Genomic DNA, 24,933 nt, shown 5'->3' with positions numbered 1-24,933 from the left:
TCAGGGGAGGGGACAGAGGGAGGGGAAGAGGGGAGAGGTCATACGTCTTATCCACACCTTGAATGGCGTGGCGGACGGACGCTCACAGGAATGCAGCGAGCATCGCATCGTTGTGGGGGAAGTGGGCTGCCTTAATGAGGATCTCTTAGAGAGCACCAACTGTCCGTCACACTGTCTTTGCTTCATCCACTAGGGCCTTAAATGCTTGCTCGGAGACAACACACACACACACACCTCAGCCTAATGCTTTATCCTGCCTTTTCTCTACTTCTGTTTGTCTGCTTCTCTCTTCCTCCTTGAAGATCTGCTCTCTTCTGTTTGATCCTTTGTCTCTGTCCTCAGAAAGCTGGAGTAAGCCATCAGTAAAAAGCCTCCCCTGTAAACTATAGCAGTTCCCAAGCAACGTGCTGGATGGAGATGTATAGTATGGGAAGCCAAATATACATATTCATATCCCAACATAAACATTTAGTTTCTGTTCTCAGTGTAGTCTGGCTAAGTTACTGTGCGTTTCTTCAATCAGACCACATGTTTTTAAGCTTTCCTGTGAAAACTAATGTTAATACATGTCATTAAATGTGTGTTGTCTGTTGACTTACCGTAATCTTTCTTGCAGTATTTCTTCATGTTGATCTTCAGTTTGCCTTTAGACGCTTTGCAGTAAGAGTCGCAGTCTGCAAGGGAGGGAGAAAATACAGGGGGTGAGAACAAAGAACGGTACATTTTTGGTACATTTATTAATGATAGGAAACGGTTTTGCAACTTTTAAGGATTTGTACATTTTGTTGGTGGACTTAAAACAATCTCACATATAATATATATTCATCATTCACATTCACTTTTTGTTACATCTAAAATGTAATTGTTTTTTTAATTGCGAAGTCTGTGATCAAATGCTAACACTATAGATGAGCTATAGTTCAATGTCCATCCTTTAATGCATTTGTGGAACTGGACCAAAAATGAACATTTAGTAAATACATAAATAAAGCATTAGCAAGACAGACAGTGCCAGCAGATCGGGGAGAATTTACAAAGACAGAAAGAACGGTTCCCCTGAGCAACTTTTCAGACAACAGCACCTCTGGAAATAGTTTTTGGGATGACTGGTTGGCGCACCTCTGTCTGGTTTGGTTGTGTTGTCTAATGGCTCTGCTGTTATGTCCCTGCTGGAATCATTAAGGGTGTGTGTTTTGGTTGTGGTGGAGGCACTTTATCCCTTTAACCATGTCTACAACCTCCATGTGTGATGGCAGGACCTCCGTCTGAATGGAGCTGATGGTACCAGCAGCGGTTTAGGAGACACACAAATCACCGCTGCCATCTACCCACTCACTCCTCTTCAGACTGTGGGAATGAGTCAGGCCTGAGCAGACCACCCTCCACCCACTTCAACCCCCCGCCTCCCAACAAAATCTCACCTCGCTTGCCACCTCAGCTCTATAGACCTCCCGAAAAAAAATAACCCCAGGATCACTTCAAGGCCCCACTGAGGACCATGTCAAGCTTGTGCATTTATTGCAGTGCGAACAAGGAGGGGGGATGCCAATGGCTGGCAGCTATTTGCGGGAGTAGAAGGTGGGGGGGTGTAAAGGAGGTCAATGCCACACAAAGGGAGGTCAGGAAGGGAAAATTAGCCATCCATGAAGCATTAGGCAGAGGACCCTTTTTTTTGGTAGGGGGGCGAACAAATAAATACCTCACGCAGGCAGAGGGGTCAAATCGCCTCACAGCTCACACACACACACTGGAACATGCTCATGACAGTAGAGAACAGCTAAGCTCATGGTTGCTTTTTAATGTAGCCCGGGTTTTCCAGATCTGGGAAAAACTGTATTTTCCTACTGTGCAGCCTGGGCATGGAGTACTCAGTAAAAACTATTATGAATTAAAAAACATTAACATTAAATGAATTAATCAAAAACATTAATATCCAATCATGAATTTAAGTGAATCATGCTAGTTGGCTTAAAGAGATGTGTATCTCAGTTTGGCTTCCTGGTAAAAAAAAAAAGAATGTGCACAATCTCAGAGGTAATTTAGGTTTCATCTTTGTTTATCATCCAGAAAAAAATCGAAAACAAACATTTTAAATGAGCAAGATTACGTTTGAGACATGTTTTTTGGACTACATCAAGTACATGCTTAAATAAAGTTGTTATATTCCATGCTTGATGAAACCATCAACCATTGGTTGTTGTGTTTTGTTTATTGGAAGTAAGCCGTCATTTTGCCACCCGTCCAGAAGGATATACAGTACATATGCCATCAGTTTTATGATGGATTACCAGAAGGTAAACCAGGCAACACTATATACCTTCCTCCACATCTCTGGCCCCAGCAATCCAGAGAGTATATAGCTTCAGGGATTGCCTCATACTATGCTGTCAAGCTGCCAGCCAAATACAGTGCGAGCCAGAATAATGTGACATGAGGCCATATCTTGAAAAATAAAAACTTGTTTCCCTTCTTTTCTGCTCTTTTAGGGCTCTCCCAGCTGGCTTAAATTGGATCCAGAGCACTGATTTGGTTCACTTCAGTGCTGCAAGTCGTACTGACTGTAGTAAAAGAGAAAGGAGGGAGGAAGAGATGGATGGACAGCGAGTAGCCTACTGAAGGAAAGTGATGGCAGATGAAGGATTGGCGCTTTCAGGCAGCCTGAATATGAACAAACTTCATTGTTGTGAGCAGATCTTTGCTCCATGCCTTTACTCTCCTTTATGCTCTGTTTGAATGAGGTTGCCTGGGGAACACTGCAAGAAGAAAAAATGCAGGGAAGGAGGCGGGAGAATGGATACTGGTAGAGAGCGAAGGGGTGGAGAGGTTGACAAAAAAGAAGAAGACAGGAGTGAAGTTTATCAGGGGGGTGGGAAGAGAAGGAGGAGTAGAAGAACGTGATTATATGGAAAATCCAAAAATCATCAAGGAAAACCAAAGCTGGAGCGGGTGGTAGTAAATAGAGAGAGTAACCAAAATAGGCAAAGTAAATGAAACAGAGGAGTCTATATGAGCTGCACCTGATTACCATGTAAATGATGGAGGGGGGAGCTGTGGAAAGGACGCTTTGTTTTCTCATAACCCCCCTTGATGCCATCATGATACTTCCCTTTGATAGCCTTTCGTTCCCCATTAGTGTACCCCTGAGACACAGCTCCGGGCCCCGCTGAGAGCACCCCGAGATCCCCATTTAGGGCCAGGCAGTCCCCTACCGTGAGGACAAATGTTCCCTTTGTGCGCACGTTACAAGCAGGGGAAGTGGGAGCAGTCCTGTAGCACTGAGCTAAAATGTGCTTTGGGTGTTCTGAGTAGATGTAGTTACTACAGCGCTTTGTCTCCGGCCTTTCAGAGCTCTGAGCAGTGCGTAACTGAGAGGTGGACCTCTGCCCCTTCCATCAAAGTGGTGTACAGCCCTTTAAGCTAATCGTTTTCATTTGGGATGCTTCTTACTAAAGCTGCTTCAAGACAGACTACAGTACTGTAGAGTTGTATGTGTTTGGGCCAACGCTTTACAGTGCCCATGGACTTAAGCAGAACCAGGCCTTGGATTGTTCAGTTGCGGTTGTTAGAGTACATTATTTCATACAACATTCCAAAATATGGCAGTAGACAATGCTGCTATAGGCATGATCTTATATTGAGCTTTGTTTCTGAAATGTTATTACATTTGGTTAAATACCAATATGTGTTGTGTTGCCGCTGTTAACACGGATAACATACAAGGTTACATTATTAATTCTGATCTAACAGGGTCTGGCAAGTCAAAATCGGGTATGAGTAAGCGCCCTATATGATAGATCTAGATAAACCCATATATCTAGATACTCAGTGTGAACGTGTCCACAGAGGCAGAGTGCCATCAGATGTACCAGAGCAGCAACACCAGGAGGTGTAAATGATGGCCCAGGAGGAGGGCTTTCTCCCTCAACCAGACTGATTGAGAAACAAATTGCGGGAAATAAAGCATGTAATTAGATTATGGAGCCCAGTGTGCTGCCCCGCTCTGTTCTGTTCTGCTCACACAAGAGCCATGAGTTTGGATGCTGTCCAGCAAAGATGCAGAGAGAAAAAAGAAAAAGAAAAGTCCCCCACTTCTTCTCTCATTGTTTTCATCAGAGAGTAAAAGATAGAGTTTGTTTTCTGGCAGACAACAGCCAGTGAAGAGGCTGTTACAGGTCTTGACCTGATTTAAGATTATTGTATGGCGTGAAATCAGTTCTGATTAGTAACTGATGAGGTTCAGAGTCAGTGGGGACCTCTGTTGGTTATCAACCAAAGCATGGACATGGAAAGACAAGCAAAACTGTGACATTACAATTTTGAGCACAAATTAGTAAATTGCATGTGAAAGTTTGATATTGATAATGAGAATTTGGCACCTAACTGCTCTATTTTTGGCCATGCTCATCGTAAAATCTCTCTCAACGTTATTGTTTTTTCTAATTAAGTGAGTAATAAGATCCCACGTTGACATGCGGAGTACGGTGGAGTTGACTAGTACTGAACAGGGTGTGTGATGCAAGACTCATGTCCAAAATATTCCAAAGGAGGGGTCCGCCACAGATTGTGATCACTTCCAGCCTCGGACAAGACACGCACACACACATGATACCCTCATGAGCCTCATCATCGTCACACCAATCCTCCTCCTCATCATCATCATTAGTTACTTTCACATCTCGTATCCTGACACGCCGGGGCGGCCATCATAGGTCATCAGCGGTTAATCTCCTCCACATTTCGTTGCTGCGCGCAGACGTCTCTGTCACGACCTGTGGGAGTGGCGACTCACACCATCCGTGACCTACCAGCACAATGTGTGTTTTGTCTGGGCCACACCATCAGAGGTATTCTCCATGCATTCCAGCCCTCCGTGTGATCGAGAGGGGGAGAGCTCGGCTGCAGGAGACAAATTAATATCCACTCCATTTTCCCTCAATTCACCCCTCGCCCCCCAAAAAATGGTCGGTCCCCTCCTTCGTTTAACAGAGGCGCAACAATGCACCTGCCTCACAGCTGTCAGCCCAACACCCCCTGGTATCTAACACACACACACGGTTGTGGACACTTTTTCACATAGGTTATTTCAAAATTAACCTTCCCAAGCTGAACCTCATTCCTTCAGCATTTTCCTCTTTTTTCCATCCCTCTAATGTCTTTATTCTCTTACGGTATCTATCCATTCTTTTGTCCCTTTCCCTTTATGTTTATCCTTTGAGTAGATTTCCCCTCTTTTTTGCCTATATCCTTTTTCCCTACTTCCAATGCCTTTCTTCTTCTAATTTCCCTTGAGTACATGTGTTCTTACCTATTACTACTTCAACCACTATACATGTTTATGTATTATATAAAAATTAAAATGTAATAGTTTCCATCTTTACTCTTGTGCAGGTTCTTCTAGAGGAGATGGAAAACATTGTTCTGATGCTCTGATAAAATCCACACATCTGTTTGCAATCCCATATTAGGTGATATCATAGCTGTATGAATACCGGGCCGAGCAGGAGGTGCGTCGGCTCTGCAACCTTCTGAGAAGGCTCAGAGGGTAATGTATGCATCCTCTGGGCCTCATGCCCGGGTGGTCCGATGGGACCATCACTCGGCTACTCATGATTCTGACATGATCGACGCAGGATGTCCGTCAAAGTGCTCCATCTAGCAATCTGCTTGATTTCAACCTCTCTGGGCCGAACAGTCTCGGGTCCATTATAAATATGAGAGGGAATTCTCAGAACTCTCTGCTGTGATTAGATTATCTTTAAAGCTACACGGCCCGTAGTTACAGTCTCCTTCTGGTTGTGTTTACATTATTTCAATGACATGGTTTAATCAATGGAATATTTTAGCCTTAAACCAGGATGTAGCCATAGGCAAAGTTCTCACATGATAACAGTGACTTGCAGGGAGAGTTATAGTTTACGTACAATAAAGTTTCAAAGTTGAAGAAATAAAACAGAAAAGTTATGAACTTTGCATTTATTCAAGTTGATAAAGCAATATGGTTCCTTGTCTCACTTATCCAGTAATCCCTCAACGAGATGAGGAAATATTTCCTACACCCCAAAAGCGGACATATTCCTGACAAGGGGGCCCAGAGCAACTCCAGATATTTTAACTCGGCACCACCCACAGTGTTATGTGAAGACAAAGCGTGAAACAGAGGGAGACGGAGGAGGTGGAGGAGAGTGAAAGAGACTGAAAGAGAAAAGAAAAGAGGTGGAGGAGGGTTAGGGACCGGCAGTTTCCTGACTGCTCTGTCAATCGAAGCTGTCCGGGGGAACGTTGGGGTCCTCAGAGGGCCCAACAACAGCTGCAGGAGCCTCTTCACATACATAATATACATATACCTTGAGCCTCCAGCAACTTCATGGGTGAGACAGAGCAAACATGCCATGAGCCAGATGACTAACTTTTTTCCAGCATGAGGTCAAAAGACACAATGCGGAACTTATTCAGACAGGGTTTGTACAGGTATGTCTGTTTCTTTAGCACACAATGCAAGTTTGTGTGCCTCATCTCTAGCATTTACAGTTTGCTTGTTTACACATTGTATAACCAAACATATGCCTGTCTTGCGAATCACCGTTTATTTATATTTTCAGTATAAATATCCCACGTAATTTAAATGAAAATCACTACAACAACCGCTAATAAAAGACCAGAAAGTTAATAAATAAATTAGCTTTAAGTCAGAAACCTTGAAACCAGAAAGTGGTCAAAGGCATTAATCACTTCAAACCAATCAGAAGTGAATTGGCGTGTGATATTAATAAACACAAAGATCTTGTAAACGAATCCTAGTGCATTCTGCACTGAATTACCGGATCCAGTTCACCTCAATCAGTCCTTCCCTCACTTCATCGTCAGGCCCCCTGCTGTGCGCTGGACCAACACCCCACTGTGCCGCAGTTAGACTAGTTAATTGTGAAAGTGTGAGAGATTAAAGCAGGCACATCCCAGGGTTGCTGCTAATAAAGTTAATATTCATGAAGCCTTAATAAGGAGGAGGAAGGCAAGAGGGATCCAATTTACCCAGCAGTCTGTTTAAACATTTGTGCAAAAATATTGTGGAACTGTGGAAATATGGAAAAATCCCATTTACATTTCAACACTATCTTCCACATCTTCCTCTCAGGGCCAGATGTGCTTATTTGCAAGGGTAGCAGCTTATAGATAAAAAGTCAATGTTGGACTCTAGACTCACCTGATGGCTCCTCTGTACTGCTGGATGGGGTTGTTGGAGGTGCAACAGGAATCTCTGCTCCCAGAGAAAACATGATATGGACACAAAGAAAGACCAGTTTTATTATTATATGCATCCATGTGTTCTGTGCATGCATTGATAAGAAAGGGTCAAGGGAAAACAAAATACATCAGTGTAAAGACCATGAATTGGTTAAACCTCTGTGATTTATTTTGTATCCAGCTGACAAGCTTTTGTGTAAATGTGATTTTATTGGTTGACAGTAGGCAGCAAAAATTGCTTAATACTTTACTGACCAAATAATGTTTTTTTCTTTATTCAGACAAAGTTATATCTGATAGACTAAGTCAAAAATAAATGTGTGGTGCGCTAGTGGCGTAAAGTAATTTTTGTACTTTCTAATAAAAAACACTTACACAATCGGGGTAAAAAGTGTGAGATGTGTAGATGAATGGAGTCAGGAAGTTGTTTTCCTCTAACACCCTTTATAGCTCTGCAAAAGCTCCATATCTTCACATGTCTTACAAAGCCATATCGGACCAATACATTTTTTTTATTTGTTGGATGTTCAAAATATTACTACAACTTCATCAGAGCAGTATGATTGTCCAAAGACTTGATTCTCTCAGCCCTCCTTCATACTCTTGTCTTCACTAGTGGGTAGGACACTGAGACAAACCATGCGTGAAGAAGGGCCCTCTTATCTCCAAAGGGGCAGGATGACAACAGAAGATATAAAAAACCACATAATGCTGTTTTGTTATTGTGGGCAGGAGGGACAGAAGGGGCTCCTCAAAAAAGGTCTGTACGGAGGAGATGGGGGATAGGGAGGGCAAAAACCGCAGACATGTATCACAGACGCATGCAAAGAAAGAGGTGCACAACAGTGGTGGTTTCAGCTGTGCAAAGGTGAAGACTTTGTGTATGAAGGAAGCAAGAAAGAATCAAGTCTTTTGATCAAGTACAATCTAATTTCCTCAGCTGGGATTGAGCTAACCTGCTTCCTACTTTCTGAACGTACACAACAATTATGTCACCGTAAATCAGAATCTGTGGAATGATGTGTATGCCTGTTTGTGGACTTGTGGACATAATGAGGCCTTCTCCGATGACGAATTGGTTGATATAATGACAAGAAAAACAATTGCTGCCAAAACAATTGCTGCCAAAACAATAGCGCCTAAAGCCCCTAGGTCCCTCTGCTGATGTTGTTGTTGATCAGCAATCTTCCATCAGCGTTCAGCCTCCACGTACGCCAGTTTAAATAATGAGCCTGTGTCTCATAATTGACTTGTGTAGATTTATGGCTGACAGCGCTCCAGCGCAGGTGTATACAAAGTCAAAGATATAATATGACTCCGTATCATAATGAAACTTGGCAAACCCTGTCCTTGAGTCTAATGGGGGGATATTACAAATTAAATTATATCACATATGGAGGGGCTTTATTTCCATCTCAAATGGAAAACTACATTTTTTTGTATTCACAGGAATCAAGCGATAGAAGTTGATTATATATATTATTTGACTGGTCAGCCATGCAATTTCATATAGAGATCTTTTCTCATAAGTATGTAATTCCTTTTATCTAATTACAATGGCAAGAGCACCAATTCAAATGTATTTTTTGGAGAATGAGACAATTAATCTGCCATGAGGCCTTAATTATATGAAGCTTTAAATAGATGGCATCCCTTAGGCAAGCTACATCTTTCCAACATTGTACTATAATAAAAAATAAAATGGTCAATGAATGCTGAGAACAAGATTGACTTTGGAATTCAACCCAAAGCTTCCTTCACTTATCTAAGACACTTTGGGGATTGGAGATGCGGGTGTTAACGGCTCTGGGTCTTTTCTCAAAGGTATGGAGAGAGCAACAAGCCGAGAGCATAACCTTGAGGTTCAGTTTAATGGTGTGTTTATTTAAGCTGGCAGATTTACTGGTCAGAAAACCGTCAGTCTGACACTAAAGCACTTGTCTGAAGAAGCATTGTTTGAGTCCGCTCTTACAGTATGTGTTTGTGTGTGTAGCAAATTGCTTTATGTGTCAATATTGAGTATGCCCATGTGTGTGTCCCTCCCTTTTGTCCTAAAGTGAGGCAGATATGGTAAAGACTGGGTTCCACGTACTTATGCAGGGGGCAATGGGCGAGCGGCTCTGCTGGTAGCCTTTAGCACAGCGGTTGCACGTGATACCAGTCACGCCGTCTTTACAGGGACATTGTCCTGTGGTTTGGTTACAGGTTTTGCCAGCAGCACCCACGGGATGGCAATCACATGCTGTGAGGAAACAGAGGAAGAAAGAGAGGCACAGTGAGTGGTCACACACAGAGACACACACACACACACACACACACACACACACACACACACACACACACACACACACACACACACACATGTGAGGAGATACAAACATATAGTATATATAAAGAGTGCAGGTGGGTACACAGCAGTGGAGGCAACAATAATAGAGTGGTGAGAGACAGGTGGAGGCGTGCACACAGAGGAAGAACTTACCACAGCGCTCATTTTGGAGAGTGTGGCATCATGACTACAAGAGCAACACATCCTCTAAGTCTACAGACATATCTCGACATTTTGACATTGTTTGCTAATTAGCTAATTAGCATTCAAACATCACATAAAACACAAGCTGCCAAAATACCGTATCAGCATTACCCTCAGTTAGAAAAGTGTGAGTTTGGATGTTTTGCTTTGGTGTGTATGCCAGCCAGTGTGAGCGCTCTGTGGGACTGCAGCTGTGTGTGTGAGGCAAAGAGAAAGGGTTGAGCATGTTTACCAAATGATACAAATAATGGAGGATAATCCTAATTGCCTGTTTCTGATTCATGTTGGGCTTTGAACATGAGCCCAAAACGTCTGTCACATTTCCTCCCAAACTGGGGGGTTTATCGAACACACATGCTTCAGGAATGTAATCATTTTCCAATTGCTTTCCCCGATCCAAGCCCTTCATTCATTTCACAGCCAAACCCCTGTCAAGTTAGAAATCGGTGTTGAATAATAGTTGTCTGAGAGGTGTTTCTTTTCATCTATTTTTGGACCTTACAGTAAATCCTGAGAGACCAGAACAGCCTTGATAATTTATCAACATTTCCACTTATTCACTTGAAAAACCTTCAAAACCTAAAACGCTATTTGTCTCCAAACTCTCACCACTTTATTCCTCACCCCATGAGTGTTATATATTTGTGTTTATTTCCTATGGAAAACCAGTGATGCCGCTGACTCTCAGCCTCAGGGTCGGCCGACTGGGTTCGATTGCCGCCCCTCCCTGAAGTTGTTTTCTGCGTTGTGTCACTTGTCACTCTGAAAAGCCTTCAAAGGCGTAGCTGAATTATGTACTTTGAGGTTTGTGGGAGTATTTAGTGGTTTGGCCTGTTTTGCTTTTAACCACATAGATTGTTTCGACCCACAGTACAAAATTACAGCTTCACAACAATCTGTCCGTTTCGGCCTATTGCATTGAAATTAGTGTTAATATCTAAAAATGTCAAAACAAGTTTTAATTAGCAGTGAAGCTTATGCATACAAATTAAAACACAGGTTTCTACTGTGTATTATTCCAATAGATCAAATGACTGTAAGAAGAGATTGTTTTGCTTTAAATTTTCGGCAGAAAAAAAGCTAAAATGTGTTCTTTATCTTAACTTTGACCTCTAGAGCGTTGATATGGTTGTTATTCATCCATGTGAGACATGCTCTCTGGGAGATCCACATTACTGCGGGGCCTTAGGAAAAACTGCTGCTGTAAAGTAGTAAATAAATACAGAATCTGTCCTCTTTGTGATTGACCTCGGACTCTTGGAAACCACATAGCTGCTGTTCGTTGAGATTTGACAAGCAAAGTGCTACAAGACAACTCTATCCTGTGGGTTGAGCCCATCATTGTGGTTTCAGCTGACCTCCTTCTATCACACAGTCTCACGCTTTTATCTCTATTGCCTGTTTCCTGTGATTCAGCTTCTGTTGTTTCTCTTATCTCTCCTAAGTGTTTGTGTGTGTGTGTGTGTGTGTGTGTGTGTGTGTGTGTGTGTGTGTGTGTGTGTGTGTGTGTGTGTGTGTGTGTGTGTGTGTGTGTGTGTGTGTGTGTGTGTGTGTGTGTGTGTGTGTGTGTGTGCTTGCATGATGTTGGCCCCTCTTATCAGACGGAGAAAAGCCTCCCTAAAAGTGTGTGTATCTATTGGTTCCTTTATCAGAGCTATCTGTCATCGCTTTCATTGCTTAGCTGTGTCTAGCTCACAGGAACAGCACACACACAAACACACACACAAAGCTTCAGGAAGCCCAATAAACAGCGTGGAGGCCAGTGCAGCACGTCTTCAGGCCTGTACATTTGTCAGAGGAGTTCGAGGCATAGGAGGGCAAAGTGTGCTTCTGCTTGGAGCTTCAGAGAGCTCAGGTTATATTTTTAAGAGCCTCTTCCTGGTAACCACAGCTCAGAGCCTGGAGCCTGCCAGTAAACCAAGACGTGCAGCACATGGTCTACAGGTGGGAAACACTCTGCCTCCCTCTCCTCCTCCACATTTGGTGCTTGAAGGCTGACTGGCTGCCTGAGCTGCTGTCCAGTTGGATGACAAATGGTCTGACTCTCTGGCTGGATGACCCACCTGCTAGCTAGAGGAACGGCTTACTCTGGAGGTGTGAGTGAGAGTTTCTGGTTTAAGTGTGTGTCCACTTAACTGTTAAGTGGCTTCATGGCTACTACAGATGGCTACGAAGATATGGGGACAAGTGAGCAAGAGGCACTTTCAGTCTCAACACTTCCTTGGTGGAGAACTGACAGGAGTGTATGATAAGAAGCGTAGGTGTCTTATAAACATAAGGGAGCTTGTGTTTTGTCCCTAACAACGCAGAACTGAATCCAAAGGGATTAGCCTTGTATAACTGTCATGTTTTTCTAGATGAAGACAGAAATCCTAACGCTAAAAGAAGTTCTTGGCGCCGGGAGTTGCATATAAAAGCATGAAAAATGTTCTCGGTTAATGGGGAGAGTGGAAGGCTTTTTTCAAAGGCAGGCAGTCGGGCCTCAGCCTGAGATTGCACAATGTGAGAATTTTGAACTCTGCCAATCGTTTACCATAAAGCTGGCGTTTGAAGTCTGAACTCCCCCCATTTGGATTGTGTGTGCTGTGCCAATAAGAATAATTTGTTGGCCCTGGATTGAAGCCAAGCTACCCGAGTCTGTGTTCTATTATAATTAGGTTTCTGCTCCTCCACAAGTATTTTTGGAGCAGAAAGAGATAACGTTATAGGGTCGTTGCACTATACAGTACATAAACAGCTTTCCAAATAATACGTTTATCTAATAGAGGGTGTGTCTCTCTTTTTATGCTGTTTACTGTTTTATTGATCAGCATAATGTACTCAGCGGCCCTGAGCAGCTTTTGGCCACAAAGTGAGCTTAAAAAGTTATCTCGCAGATACAAAACACCCTGTGGAAATCCAAAGCTAAAAGTGATCATGAAAAACAATATTTTTCAAATCCCAAGCAGAAAACATTTTATATGTGGCCAATAAAAAAACTCTACTGTGTCAATGGAAGACCTATGCTGCGGAGAGGGGAGTATGTTTTCCAGCATGTTATTCTTATTGAAATAGACTATCCCTCAATCAAAGCCTAATATCCCTCTGTGTGCAAAATATGTTCCTCATCATCTCACTGACCAATGAAATTATATGATGGTGGATTTTCAGATTAGAAATGTGAAGGTCTGAATTCAATCCGTCAGTCACAGAACAGACGCCGACCTGCTCAAGCTTGATTTTATTTGGTTTAGATAGTCCTCAGAGGACGACTAATCATGAACAGCGCTTATTATTTGGCCAACATTTATTGTGTAGTTAGCATTGTTGCAAAAAGACTCCACATTGATGATAGGTTTCCAAGGAAATCATTAATGTTTAACTTCAAGTTAAGACAGGGTTTTAGGTTGACAAACAGGGACAACAAACTGCTGACTGAACTCTGGATAGAGCTATCACTGCAGAGTGGCATTTGTTATTTCAGTTATATGTCACATGTGTTGAAAGACCACCCAGAGTGCAGCATCTCTTGGTCTTCTCAAATCGTATAACTTTTTACGAAATTCATGCATTTCGTTGTTGAATACACTCAGTGTGTTTTATTCAGAGGCTTCAAACAGTTCAAGAAACAAACAAGAGCCTCTTGAAATGTATGCAGTGTTTACCCTCTTACTCAATGAGGGGTGAATTTATACATTCTGGCGTGTAAATGTAGCCACCGGGCATGCCTCGCTCCGCTGTCAGCCACTGCTCTCTTTTACTCGTAATGGCCTCCTATGGAAATGAGCTGCTTTTGGGGAGGATTGTATTACGCATATAAAAGCAAACTCTTGTGCTCCTCGACCTGCCCTGCGCTCCTTACAGTGTCCATTCTCTCCCAGAAAGCCACACAGCAAAAAGGCCCTCTCTCTTTTGAGTTCAATAAATAACCAAACCTCTTAATTGCTGTCACTTCAATGTAGCGCTCACGCTGCTTGAGGAGCGGGCAGAAATGAGTTCTGCGGTTTGAGTTTCATTGAATTATCTTGAGTTATGTTGTGGTAAACCTGAGAGAATGTGGCAGAGCAAGGCTTTTGACTGCACACCTAGGTGTTTGACGTAGGGGAAAGACTGTGTGTGGTAACTTTTAGTTTATTAACAGAGAAAGGGCATGTTATACGATGATACACATCTTTAGAGTTTTCATCCGTAACTTTCCAAATATAGTTTACACAAGTGTTTTAATTGGCAAAAGGAACCGTTCATGCTTTGTATCATTTGTCAGCTTGGGGTAACTACCACAGATCCTTTATTGTAAGACTGTTTTGATGTAATTGAATACCTCAGTAGAACTTGGACCGTGTTTGCTTAAAATTACTCTGGGCTGGGAGAGTTGAGACCTGCATACACTCTGGCAAATTTCATGGATGAAATTGAACAAAACTGTTTGGGTAGACTGACAATTTTATAAATAATGATAAAAAGATCCTGATGTAATGAGGATATGAAATGTTAATTATAGTGACATTGTGAGTTGTTGAAGTATTCAGAATGTCATTGATGATGGTAAAATATGTAATTTATGACTATTTCAAATACAGATTAAGCTATCAATAATTTTGTCAATTATTTAATGTTATTATTTCCTTTTAAAAATCAGAAATGTGTGAAAATGGCCATTGCATGGCTCTTGGAGGCCAAGGAGGTGTCTTGTTTGTTAACAATAACTTTTTTAGACAATAACGTCAAATCTTGACACTTAAGAAAGCTAAGAGCAGATCATGTTAATTTAGAAAAATAATATATGATTAATTATTAAAATTGTTGTAGGTATACCAATTTAAAAAGGATTTAAAGGTATTTTGTTTATCATTTCGTAGATATTAAATTGGTCGTATTGAAGGAGGTTTATAGACACTTCTGATGTTGTTTAGAAATCTGCAATAGACATGGTGGAAGGACTAAATGTTGCATGTGCTGTAGCTACACATAACATTAGCAGTAGGTTTCCCTCGGTGACACTCAGGAAAGATCAGCAAATCAGCCCGGACAGAGACAGAATCCATGCACAGAGGAAGGTGAAGATGAAGGAGGCAGAGTTTCTGTCAGGCTCCAAATCAGTAGCATTAGTTATCAAAAAGCAGTACACAAACGTATCCACAGCAGATGCACAATATATGATCAGTTTACTCCAGATGCCACCGGTCCAAACCAGATGCATATTGTACAGCTTTTGATTTTCTATTTTGACTTTCACTTAATGACTCATTCATGCAAATGTTCCTGACATCAAATTAATCATCATCGTTATATGAGAGCAGCTTTCCACATCAGCGGGAACTGATTCCTCTTACTCATATCTTAGACTGCACTGTAACTTTTATCCATGTACTTTTTCTTTTAATGTTTAATTGAACTATTCACATCTTAAACTGCACTGTAACTTTTATCCATGTACTTTTTCTTTTAATGTTTCTTTTATTAGCTTTTCTTTTTAATGACTGATTTTAAATGCCATTTTCTTAATGTCTTTCAAAAAGTGCTATATAAATAAACTTGCCTTGCCTTGCCTTGCCTTGCCTTGCCTTGCCTTGCCTTGCCTTGCCTTGCCTTGCCTTGCCTTGCCTTGCCTTGCCTTGCCTTGCCTTGCCTTGCCTTGCCTTGCCTTGCCTTGCCTTGCCTTGCCTTGCCTTGCCTTGCCTTGCCTTGCCTTGCCTTGCCTTGCCTTGCCTTGCCTTGCCTTGCCTTGCCTTGCCTTGCCTTGCCTTGCCTTGCCTTGCCTTGCCTTGCCTTGCCTTGCCTTGCCTTGCCTTGCCTTGCCTTGCCTTGCCTTGCCTTGCCTTGCCTTGCCTTGCCTTGCCTTGCCTTGCCTTGCCTTGCCTTGCCTTGCCTTGCCTTGCCTTGCCTTGCCTTGCCTTGCCTTGCCTTGCCTTGCCTTGCCTTGCCTTGCCTTGCCTTGCCTTGCCTTGCCTTACTGCAGGCAGGACTTTTGTAGTGGGGTTTTTACTCTATTTGGCCCTACAACAAAACAATTCACTGATGTGTCCTCCTCTGGTGACCCACATGCCTGCTTACTTTAAAGATCTCTCATTTCAGTGGGTATTCAACTCACTCGTGTAAGCATTTAAAAAGTAATGAAAAGCAGCCTGTAATCATCTGAAAAATGCTGGATTATATGAGGGTCTCCATCTTCAAAAATGTAGAAGGCATTAGAGAAACGTGTGGCCTGAAGATAAGTTATACAATCAATTACTCATCCAAATAAGATTTAATTATTTACTAGACTTGAATATAAGAACAGGCTAAAAATAATTTGCTGTGTATTGATTTAGATAACCCTAAATTGGAAATACAAAATACGATTTTCTATCTTTTTTATCCACCGTACTTTATATTGTAAACGGTATCTCTTGTCTGCAAGTGCAAGCAAACTTAACAAAACTTAATTCTTATTGTTGTGAAATACACAGCAGGACCTTAAGGCACCTAACTTTTCTGTTTCGAGAAACAAACCCTCATGAAAGTGAGTTATGGGATGCTGAAAGAATCAAGTCTCTGACACATGAGAAGGGATGTAAAAACAACAGAAAAAAGGGGGTTAAATCCCCACAATTAGCCAGCCTGGTAGACACAGCAGAGGATAGGGGTTAATGATACACAACGTCCCTTCGTGATGAATGTGTGTTTGCATTCCTGCTCGACAGGAGAATGGGCCCAAAGCCACGGAAGGTGTTAATGTCAGTTTAAGGATATCGCTCATGAGCGGCTGGAGGGGAGAATAAAATGGATGCATTAGTCAGAGAGCTTTGTTATGAACTTGTGTTCACGCAGAGAATGAAACGTGCTTGATATGGTCGCTGGATGTCAGGAATGTAATGCAACATGTCTGAAGTTTTTTAACCTTGGTTGATAAATGTGTACGTTACAGAAGCATGAAGCGTGTCATCATGGCACTATCTGCAAATGGAAAAGGTTAAGCTATTTTATTTTATCAGCGGAATAAAATGTATTAATCGTGATGTAATGAAATGTTACTTTACACATCATTGACTCTGAACATCAGATTATTTTGCAGATACTCTTCAGACATGCCTCCTGTCAAACTGACTGATAGGTCAGTTTATTTATTTACTCCCTGGTGAATGATGTGAGAAAACTCGGGCTTAAACTGTCAGCAGGCAGCTAATATTTCCCCTTTGGAAGTCAGCGCTCTGAACCCTCAAACAGGTATGTGTGTGTGTGTGTGTGTGTGTGTGTGTGTGTGTGTGTGTGTGTGTGTGTGTGTGTGTGTGTGTGTGTGTGTGTGTGTGTGTGTGTGTGTGTGTGTGTGTGTGAGCTGTATCTATACAGAGCGACTCTGAGGTGTCTCTGGGCTTGTTTGCACAGGGATTCAGCTCCTGTTATCTTTCCCTGCAGCAATGGGAGAGGTGAGAACATATACCCTCTCTCTTTTCAACCACCCCTCCTCCTCCTCCTCCTCCTCCTCCTCCTCCTCCTCCTCCTCCTCCTCCTTCTCCTTCTCCTCCTCCTCTTTCTTTGACCCTTATTAGCTTTGGTGAAGGCTGATGGCAGGCGATTCATCCAGCGCTGAGTAGCGAGCACACCTGCGTGGGGGTGTGTCCCGCTTGTCCTCCTCTCTTCCTCTTCTCCTCATCCTCATTCCCATCTTTCACTCTCTTGCCACCCCCTCTCAACCTGAGTTTGGCTTGACCTCCCCGCCTCCACCTTTTCCCTTCCTCTGCGTCCTGCAGCCTTTCCTCCAGCGATCTTTCCTGGGTTCTCCTTCGACTTTGACCTGCAGCGGGGATCACTTCACACCTCAGCTCTGTTTGTTTTGCTTGTCCTGTCATCCCCTTACCTCCCCTTCCCCGAAATGAAGCCAAATAACTCAACTGTCGATGAGGGAACACCCAGCCCAACCCTTCCATACCGCCACGACCTCCACAATCCCAACAGACCCCCAACTCATCTCCGCTGACAGAAGGAGACGAGGGTGAGACATGCTCAGGAATGGAAAGACTGCAGGCTCCCCCCACTTCCTGTAATACATCTTAAACTGTTTCCTATCAGACCTAAATAATCTTAGTAGTATTAAGTGTTGCTACAGTATGAATGTCCTGGTAAATATTTGTGATGCAACTTTGAAGAGCGATTTAACAAAACGTCTTTATTAAATCAGGTATGTTAAAATCTTTCCCCAGCCAGATGAGAAACCACAAGAAGAGCGCTGTACCTTTGCAGGCCTTCCTGTGTGAGATGGGTTTGGACAGGTCTCTGTAGTAGCCCTCCTTGCAGTAGTGGCAGTGGCGTCCGGCTGTGTTGTGGCGACAGTTGAGGCAGACTCCTCCACTCTTCCTGCCCGACAGCTTGTACAGCTCCATGTTGAACCGGCACCTTCGGGCGTGAAGGTTACAGTTACAGGCTGTGGAGGAAACAATGAAAAGGTTGAATTAGCATGAAATAAGGATTAAGTCCATTGATTGCGATCATATATACACTTTTGATGTCTATTTGAAGTTGTTTAAGTCATATGGGTTTCACTTATGAGTAAAGCTGTAACTAATTATGGTCATTATCGAAAAAATCTGTTTTCAATTAATAGCTTGGTCTATAAAAATGTCCATCCCATTCCAAGTTGATGTCTTGTCCAAAGAATGTCTAAATATATACAGCTTAATAACATACAAAAACAGTGGAAAGCAGAACGTCTCCATATTTGTGCAGACATATGCCCGTAAACCAGAAACATTAATTTAATACAGGATGGGAATTTCCAGGATCTTTTATTTTTGTTTACATCACTCACATCTGACTTGATGCAGAGCCACCATAGATGGAACGTTAATAATGACAATGAGTTCAAACACTGCTTCCTTTTTCTATCACTCTCCAGATGTCTTTTTTCTGTCCCTGTCTAAATCTTCTACTCATCACTCTTTCATCCTCTCGTTTTTTCTCCTGAAGGTCCTCGCCTGCTCTCCAGAGTCCAAACTGTACTGAACATAAAGTGAAGGCCTGGTATTACCATTCCTCCATTCCCTGCAAATCCCTGTGAGCATGTGTGAGACCCCCTTGCTGCCGCTTGTTTACTGATGAGTACAGTTGCCAGCGCTGAGTTTAATTAGCCGGCTGATGTTTATTCATGACTCTCTGGCAGCGCAGTGAAGCAGACATGCCCAACTTCATTAGGGCTGGCTGTCACAGGTCCACCACCACCACCACAGACGTATTCATGCATAATTTACAGCAACACTTCTGATACAGTTAGTGGCTGTACTGTATGTGTGTGTACGTATGGGTTTGGGGGTTATCTGGGGTCCCTATGTTGTTTTTCTGAACCACCTTTCCATCAACTGCACATGATTTTAGAGAAGCTGTTACTTCCCCTCAGCATCCCTCTACCTTTTCACTACTGTGGTTTTTTTCTGCATGTGTGTGTCTGTTTCGGACCCCCGAGACTCCTTCGCTCCACTGCAAGGACCTCATTACAATATATTTTCTAAATACACGTACAGTTCCCCCACACACATTAGCAGCGCTGAGCCTTATCAGTAGTGACTTGGCTTGCTGTGTTTCCTGCAGGACGGCAGGGGTTTAATTAGTGAAATGTCTCTGCTTGTTCTCCCTCCCTGCTTCAGATGGTCTTAAGCCTCAGAGGGAAATGACTGCAATGCAAAAAAACATGACTTTTGAGTCCTCTGAGACACAATATGATGATACTTCCATCATATTTTCTGGTAAAATATAATGTTGAGTGGAAAAAAACCGATTTACTCTCCTGTGCTGTGGACTCACTTGACTGGATGTATAGCTGTCCTTAAAGTGACATAGATCTGTTGTTTCCATTGTTGTCTTAAGATCGGTTTACACCTATTTCTAGCCTTTCAGACAGTAGAGCTTTATTATTCTGGCTCCAATGGAAAACCCTTGAAGCCCACTAATAGCAACAACCCAACTGTATGTGTCTCTGCACCAACATGTAGAAAAGAGGTAGAGGAATAAAAGTGGATTACATTTTCTTTCATTCATAGATATTTTGTGATTCAATTGGAATGAATTTGAGCCATATCACTTAATAATAAAGTTGTTCCCCGGTTGAGTGAGCTCTCAAATGATCCGTGTCACTGAGCTGCAGTCTGTAAAAGCCACAGGGTGGATTAGGTCACCCTTGGTAAAAGGTTGCCTGCAGGTAACAGGGATCAGCTGGTGGGGGATCAGTGCCTGCTCTCAGACCTGCAGGCATGTCTGTTATTCACTAAACAGATTGTTTCACACCCCTCCCAGACAGGGGGATCCTAGCTGGACTACACTGTCCCTGTGAGAAAAATGCTGTTTTCCTGGGAGGCATGTTGGATATTGAAGAAGACTAGCGGGATGTGGAGGTGTGGGGCAGAAAGCCACACTGTGTTTGATGGTATTGTGCTTCATGAGGTATTATGTCAGATAATGGGGACAAGTAATTATTACATTATTACTTTATTACATTGCATTTAGCTGACGCTTTTATCCAAAGCGACTTACAATAAGTACATTCGACTAGGAAGACACAACCTTGAAGAAAACAGAATCATATAAGTACATCAGGTTTCAAGTAAGAAGCAGTTTAAGATTGTGCTTAAACTCACTGACACTATGTGTGATGTAAGCTTGTTCACACAATACCCCTTACTCATGGAAAACATCTTTAGAATTTGTTTTATTGTAGGAGCAATTTCAAGTGTTCCACAGACATTTGAAAAAAATGGCATCATCGCAGCTTTCTCTAAATTAAATCGCATTTGATAAAAGGCAATATATGCTTCGTCTGGTCTGGGCTTAGGGTTTCCTGAGGCGTTGTAAAGCAAGTGCTTGTCCTCCAGACATTTCAGTGTTATCCACTCATGTGAAGTTACCCGTTTCCTTTCATAATTCCCTCTAGGCAAATAGTCACCTTGTGTTTGGATACAAATGTATGCTGTCAGTCATGATCACATTTTCCGGTGACACAGGACACGATCTCAGCTTTATCCTCTTTCTTTGCTATTTATTTATTTTAGCGCAATTTAAAGGTGGGGTAGGTAGTTCACTTCAGAAACACTTTTTGTTATATTCCATGGAATGCTCTTAACATCCCGATAGCAATGAATATCTTAAGTGCTTTGACAATAAATACATAAAAAAAGGTAATCTGTGGAAGCCGTAGCGCTGTAAAAAGCACGACCAATCATCTGAGCCGGGCTGGCTAAAATAACTGGATGGCCTACCTGCCTGTCAGCCTTCCATCTGTGCACAAACTTATCTCGTGCCCTCATTGGTCATGTTCACGTTTGTGTGTGTTGGAGGAGGGGCTCTGTAAGGAAGTCTGAAGGAAGAGGCAGATTTTTTTTTTTTTATTCTAGCGCACTCGAGCTGGGTTCTCCATTCTTACCTACCCTACTTTTAATAATGCATAATACAGTACAAAATAAAATCTGATTCAGCTGAAGTGCTGCACTCAGTGATTGTCATACTGCAAACAATTCTCAGTATGTGTTTATTGTTTCCATTATACGTAGAGTTTATAGAGTGTTTTATTTTAAATCAGATAACCCTAATGTTGATTATAGTTTGTTTCCAGTCATGAGCCTGGTGAGGTCATTCCTGGTACCCTCTAGGCTAAAATGGAGATAAAATAGATCAGAGTATTTCGTTAAAACTAATCCACCTCTAAAATGACAGAAGATGAAATATTTTGTATCCGATTGAACATATGACTATATTGGTTCCAGACTAGAAAGAGAAGCGGACAAAACCCGCAGGATTCAGGGTTTCCGGCCTTGAGAGGAAACACAAAAGCTGAGCTTTAGTTCATTTCAGCGGAGCATCAGCTCACACACAGCAAACAAAAGCCAATGCTACCATTCACGCACAAAACACACACCAGCACCAGGTGCACTTTAACGGCAGGTTTGCTTTTATAGTTCACTTTGAATCAACATTGCATATTATGTGTTGATATGAGAAAGAAAATGCTTTAACAAGAGAAGAATGAGACACCCTTGTTTATTTAAAGGAAATACCTCTAAAATATGTTTATGTGTAAGACATATTTATCACAATTTCAGTAGAAAATCATAATCTTATGGATATATTTCTGATTGTTGTTGATAACAAAGATGATATCAACATAATAGGAAACCTTCACATGTTTGGTCTGTTTTCAATCAGGCTAACTGCTTCAGGCTGGATTAGCGAGTCTGTAACCGCCCCCCAGGTGAGCAGTAAAAGGAAGTGTGAACTGATACCTTTAAAACAAGAGTAATTTAATTAGCTGGATAGAGCTAAGCTTACCCACAGCTTTTCAACACCTCCTGTAATGTGCACCACCGCTGTTTAAAATGACAAAAAGCTGCAATAGAGTTTTGCAGCTTTCTTTACCTACAACTGCAGAATCCGACAGGAAGCCGATCTGGTTGTTGCCGTTTCCCGCTCATCCTAGGAGCCTCAGAGCAGGATCTTGGTGTGTTTTGAAAAAGTTTGCTAATTAGTTTCTAGTGGTTCCCAGCATCTATCAACTGACCTCAGTCTCGTAGCAGCACAGATGCGGCCTTCCCTCGGCCAATTAGAGAGAAAAGTCAAGCAACAGAGCTGGAAGTTGAGGTTAAGCTCATCGTACTTACGATAAGCCGGGTAATTGAGTGATGTCGGTCACAGCCTCAATTTGTTCTAAAGAGACACTCAGGCAACTGATCTCTGCCACTTTTACTCTAAATCCACATGCTGGATTTGTGGCTGTTCACTATGCCGAAATATAGAACAAATAATTAAAAAGGGATAGCTCATTGTATCATTGTAACATTTCAGACCTTTTTAGATACAAGTATCCACACTCAGACACTACTGTCTTCAACATTCCTCTCAAATAGACATTTCCGCTCTGTTTTTTTAGGTCTTGGGAGATCACAGACTCTGACAAATATTTTGCAGCCCTTTCTCCACAGCTCTCAAGAGATGTCAGCCTCCCCGCTGCTGTTACCTCCACCGATCACCCAAACAGGACGGAGAACCATAACCCAACACCAGCGCCCGCGAGCAGGGGAGCTGCAGGAGCTCTGCTATTCTGCTTTTAAACAAACACCAAGCAGAGTCTACACTAGGACAGTTTACTTTTAATCCTATGGGCGCCCCAAAAAGTAATCAGATTAACTTCTGAAACCCCCTCAGGACAAAATGAAAAAAAGATTGAGCGCCATCTGAGAGAGAGAACGGTTAAAGAAGTATAACTCACTATGACTTATTTTAAATGTTTTGAAAAAACTGTGCCCCAAAATATCTGGAACAGCTTGATACACCCCTGTAGGATGCATGACATTAAATTATGGCAGTCTGTAACCCCCCCCCCCCCCTCAAATATACCACACACACACACACACACACACACACACACACACACACACACACACACACACACACACACACACACACCCACACACACACCACACACACACACACACCACACACACACACACACACACACACACACACACACACACACACACACACACACACACACACACACACACACACACACACACACACCACACACACGAGCTGCACTCTGGCCCTTTAGCCTTGAGCTCTTGCTCTCTTTCTCTCTCTGGGGGGGTTGATAGTGAAACATAATTCACATGCGGGAAATGTTAGGTTGGTTTGTTTGTTGCTTGCTTGAAATGGCCAAACATTAGGTGTGTTGTAACGAAAAAACCCACATGGATACACTATAGAGATCTAGTGTGCGAGCAACTGATGTGCATGATCATGTGACAAACACAGGCGCAATACAAAATCCACGAAGACAATTCAAGGAAATCACTGAGGTTCGGTGGTAAGGATGTTTTGTTTGTTTTTCATAGAAACAAGGTAACTGCTGTCTTGGCTAACAAAGTACATTTTTTGCAAATTTTCAATCTTTTATCCAGAATCAAGTTCTTCGCTACACCTAACTACGTCACTGAAAGTCAAATGGCGGCGCTGGATGCTGGAGGAACAACAGATTTTGCATCAGGAGAACTCCTTTTTGAAGCACAGAGGAATTCACCGCTTTATCAACTTCATTAACAATCAGCACTGAACGGACATAGGTGTTATAGGTGGGGAATTTTCACCTTTAAATACAAAATATATACTGTATAACATACATTTTTGTCAAGCCTCTTAGTTAATCAGAGGTATTATCCTTTAATGTCTGGGATTTCCTCTTGAGTGCAGACAATACAAACACTCATTTTGTGGCCGGATTAATACAGTGTTGACACTTTCTGAGGGAGGAGTGATTTAAAAACAGTGTGTTGGTGACAGCTGACTGTAGTGTCTCGTGAGAGTGATGTCGGACCACACCATACAGACGATGTGATTCACCGCAGTGGAATGATCGTCTATTGCCGATAATGACTGTTTATACAAAAACAACTCAGGAATTTGACTTTTTTTAAATGCCTCCGTAATAACTGCTGAACCATAACACAGAGTGATGTGAAATTACAGAAATATTTATGTTCTCTCGGTAATCACTGTATATTAGGCTGTCACTTATATCAGCCTATAAATCTGTTTCATGCCAACTGTTTATTTAGCCTCTTATAATTTAGAACAATACAGGCTTGTATCCGCCGTGTGTTGATCCAGACACTAATAAAGGCGGGACTTTCCAAATAAAATAGAGCTAATTGAGGCATTGAGATGATAGATGGAGCGCTCATCTCAGTGTTGTGGGTTTGACGTTCTTTTTAGATGCAATTATTACTCCATATAAACGTCATTCACCATTACCAGCTCAATTAATCCTTTCAAATAAGCAAATCATTTGTCTTTCAGAAATTGTTGACACAATATGTTAAATTGCTATAAAATGATCCTATTACAGACACAGAAAAACAATGTTTAATATGCTGCTCTTTCTCAAATGTTGTCACTACACATTTGGTGTATTTAATCTGAAGATAACCATAGACTGTATAAACAAGATTAAATTACACAAATAAAGCTTGCAGTATAATATATATATCAAATCAGGATGATTAGGAAACCAAACATTGACCAAACGGTGACAAAATGTTTTTTTTTTACGCAAATGTAATCTAATATAAATGCGTTGAAATCCACTAAACAGAAAGATATGTACTCTAAAAGTGGTTGAAAACACCTTTAACAAATTAACCCTTTCAGATTATCACCATTGCTTT

At 42.0% G+C, this 24,933-nt stretch overlaps 1 protein-coding gene across 2 annotated transcripts in view; it reads right to left on the bottom strand.

Moving 5' to 3' along the window:
* ntn1a (netrin 1a) overlaps positions 1-24,933 on the bottom strand; it is a 62,222-nt gene that overhangs the window by 8,505 nt on the left and 28,784 nt on the right. For both annotated transcript variants that reach the window (XM_034203518.1, XM_034203519.1), the window contains exons 3-6: positions 17,967-18,155; positions 9,335-9,484; positions 7,202-7,255; positions 600-674 (exon numbers count right to left, since the gene is read on the bottom strand). In XM_034203518.1, coding sequence (XP_034059409.1) covers positions 600-674; positions 7,202-7,255; positions 9,335-9,484; positions 17,967-18,155 — 468 coding nt within the window. The remainder of the gene's footprint in view (positions 1-599; positions 675-7,201; positions 7,256-9,334; positions 9,485-17,966; positions 18,156-24,933) is intronic.

This window comes from Gymnodraco acuticeps, unplaced genomic scaffold (assembly GCF_902827175.1).
Source record: "Gymnodraco acuticeps unplaced genomic scaffold, fGymAcu1.1, whole genome shotgun sequence".
NCBI classification, from domain to species: Eukaryota; Metazoa; Chordata; class Actinopteri; order Perciformes; family Bathydraconidae; genus Gymnodraco; species Gymnodraco acuticeps.
This window is presented reverse-complemented; position numbering and strand designations above follow the sequence as displayed.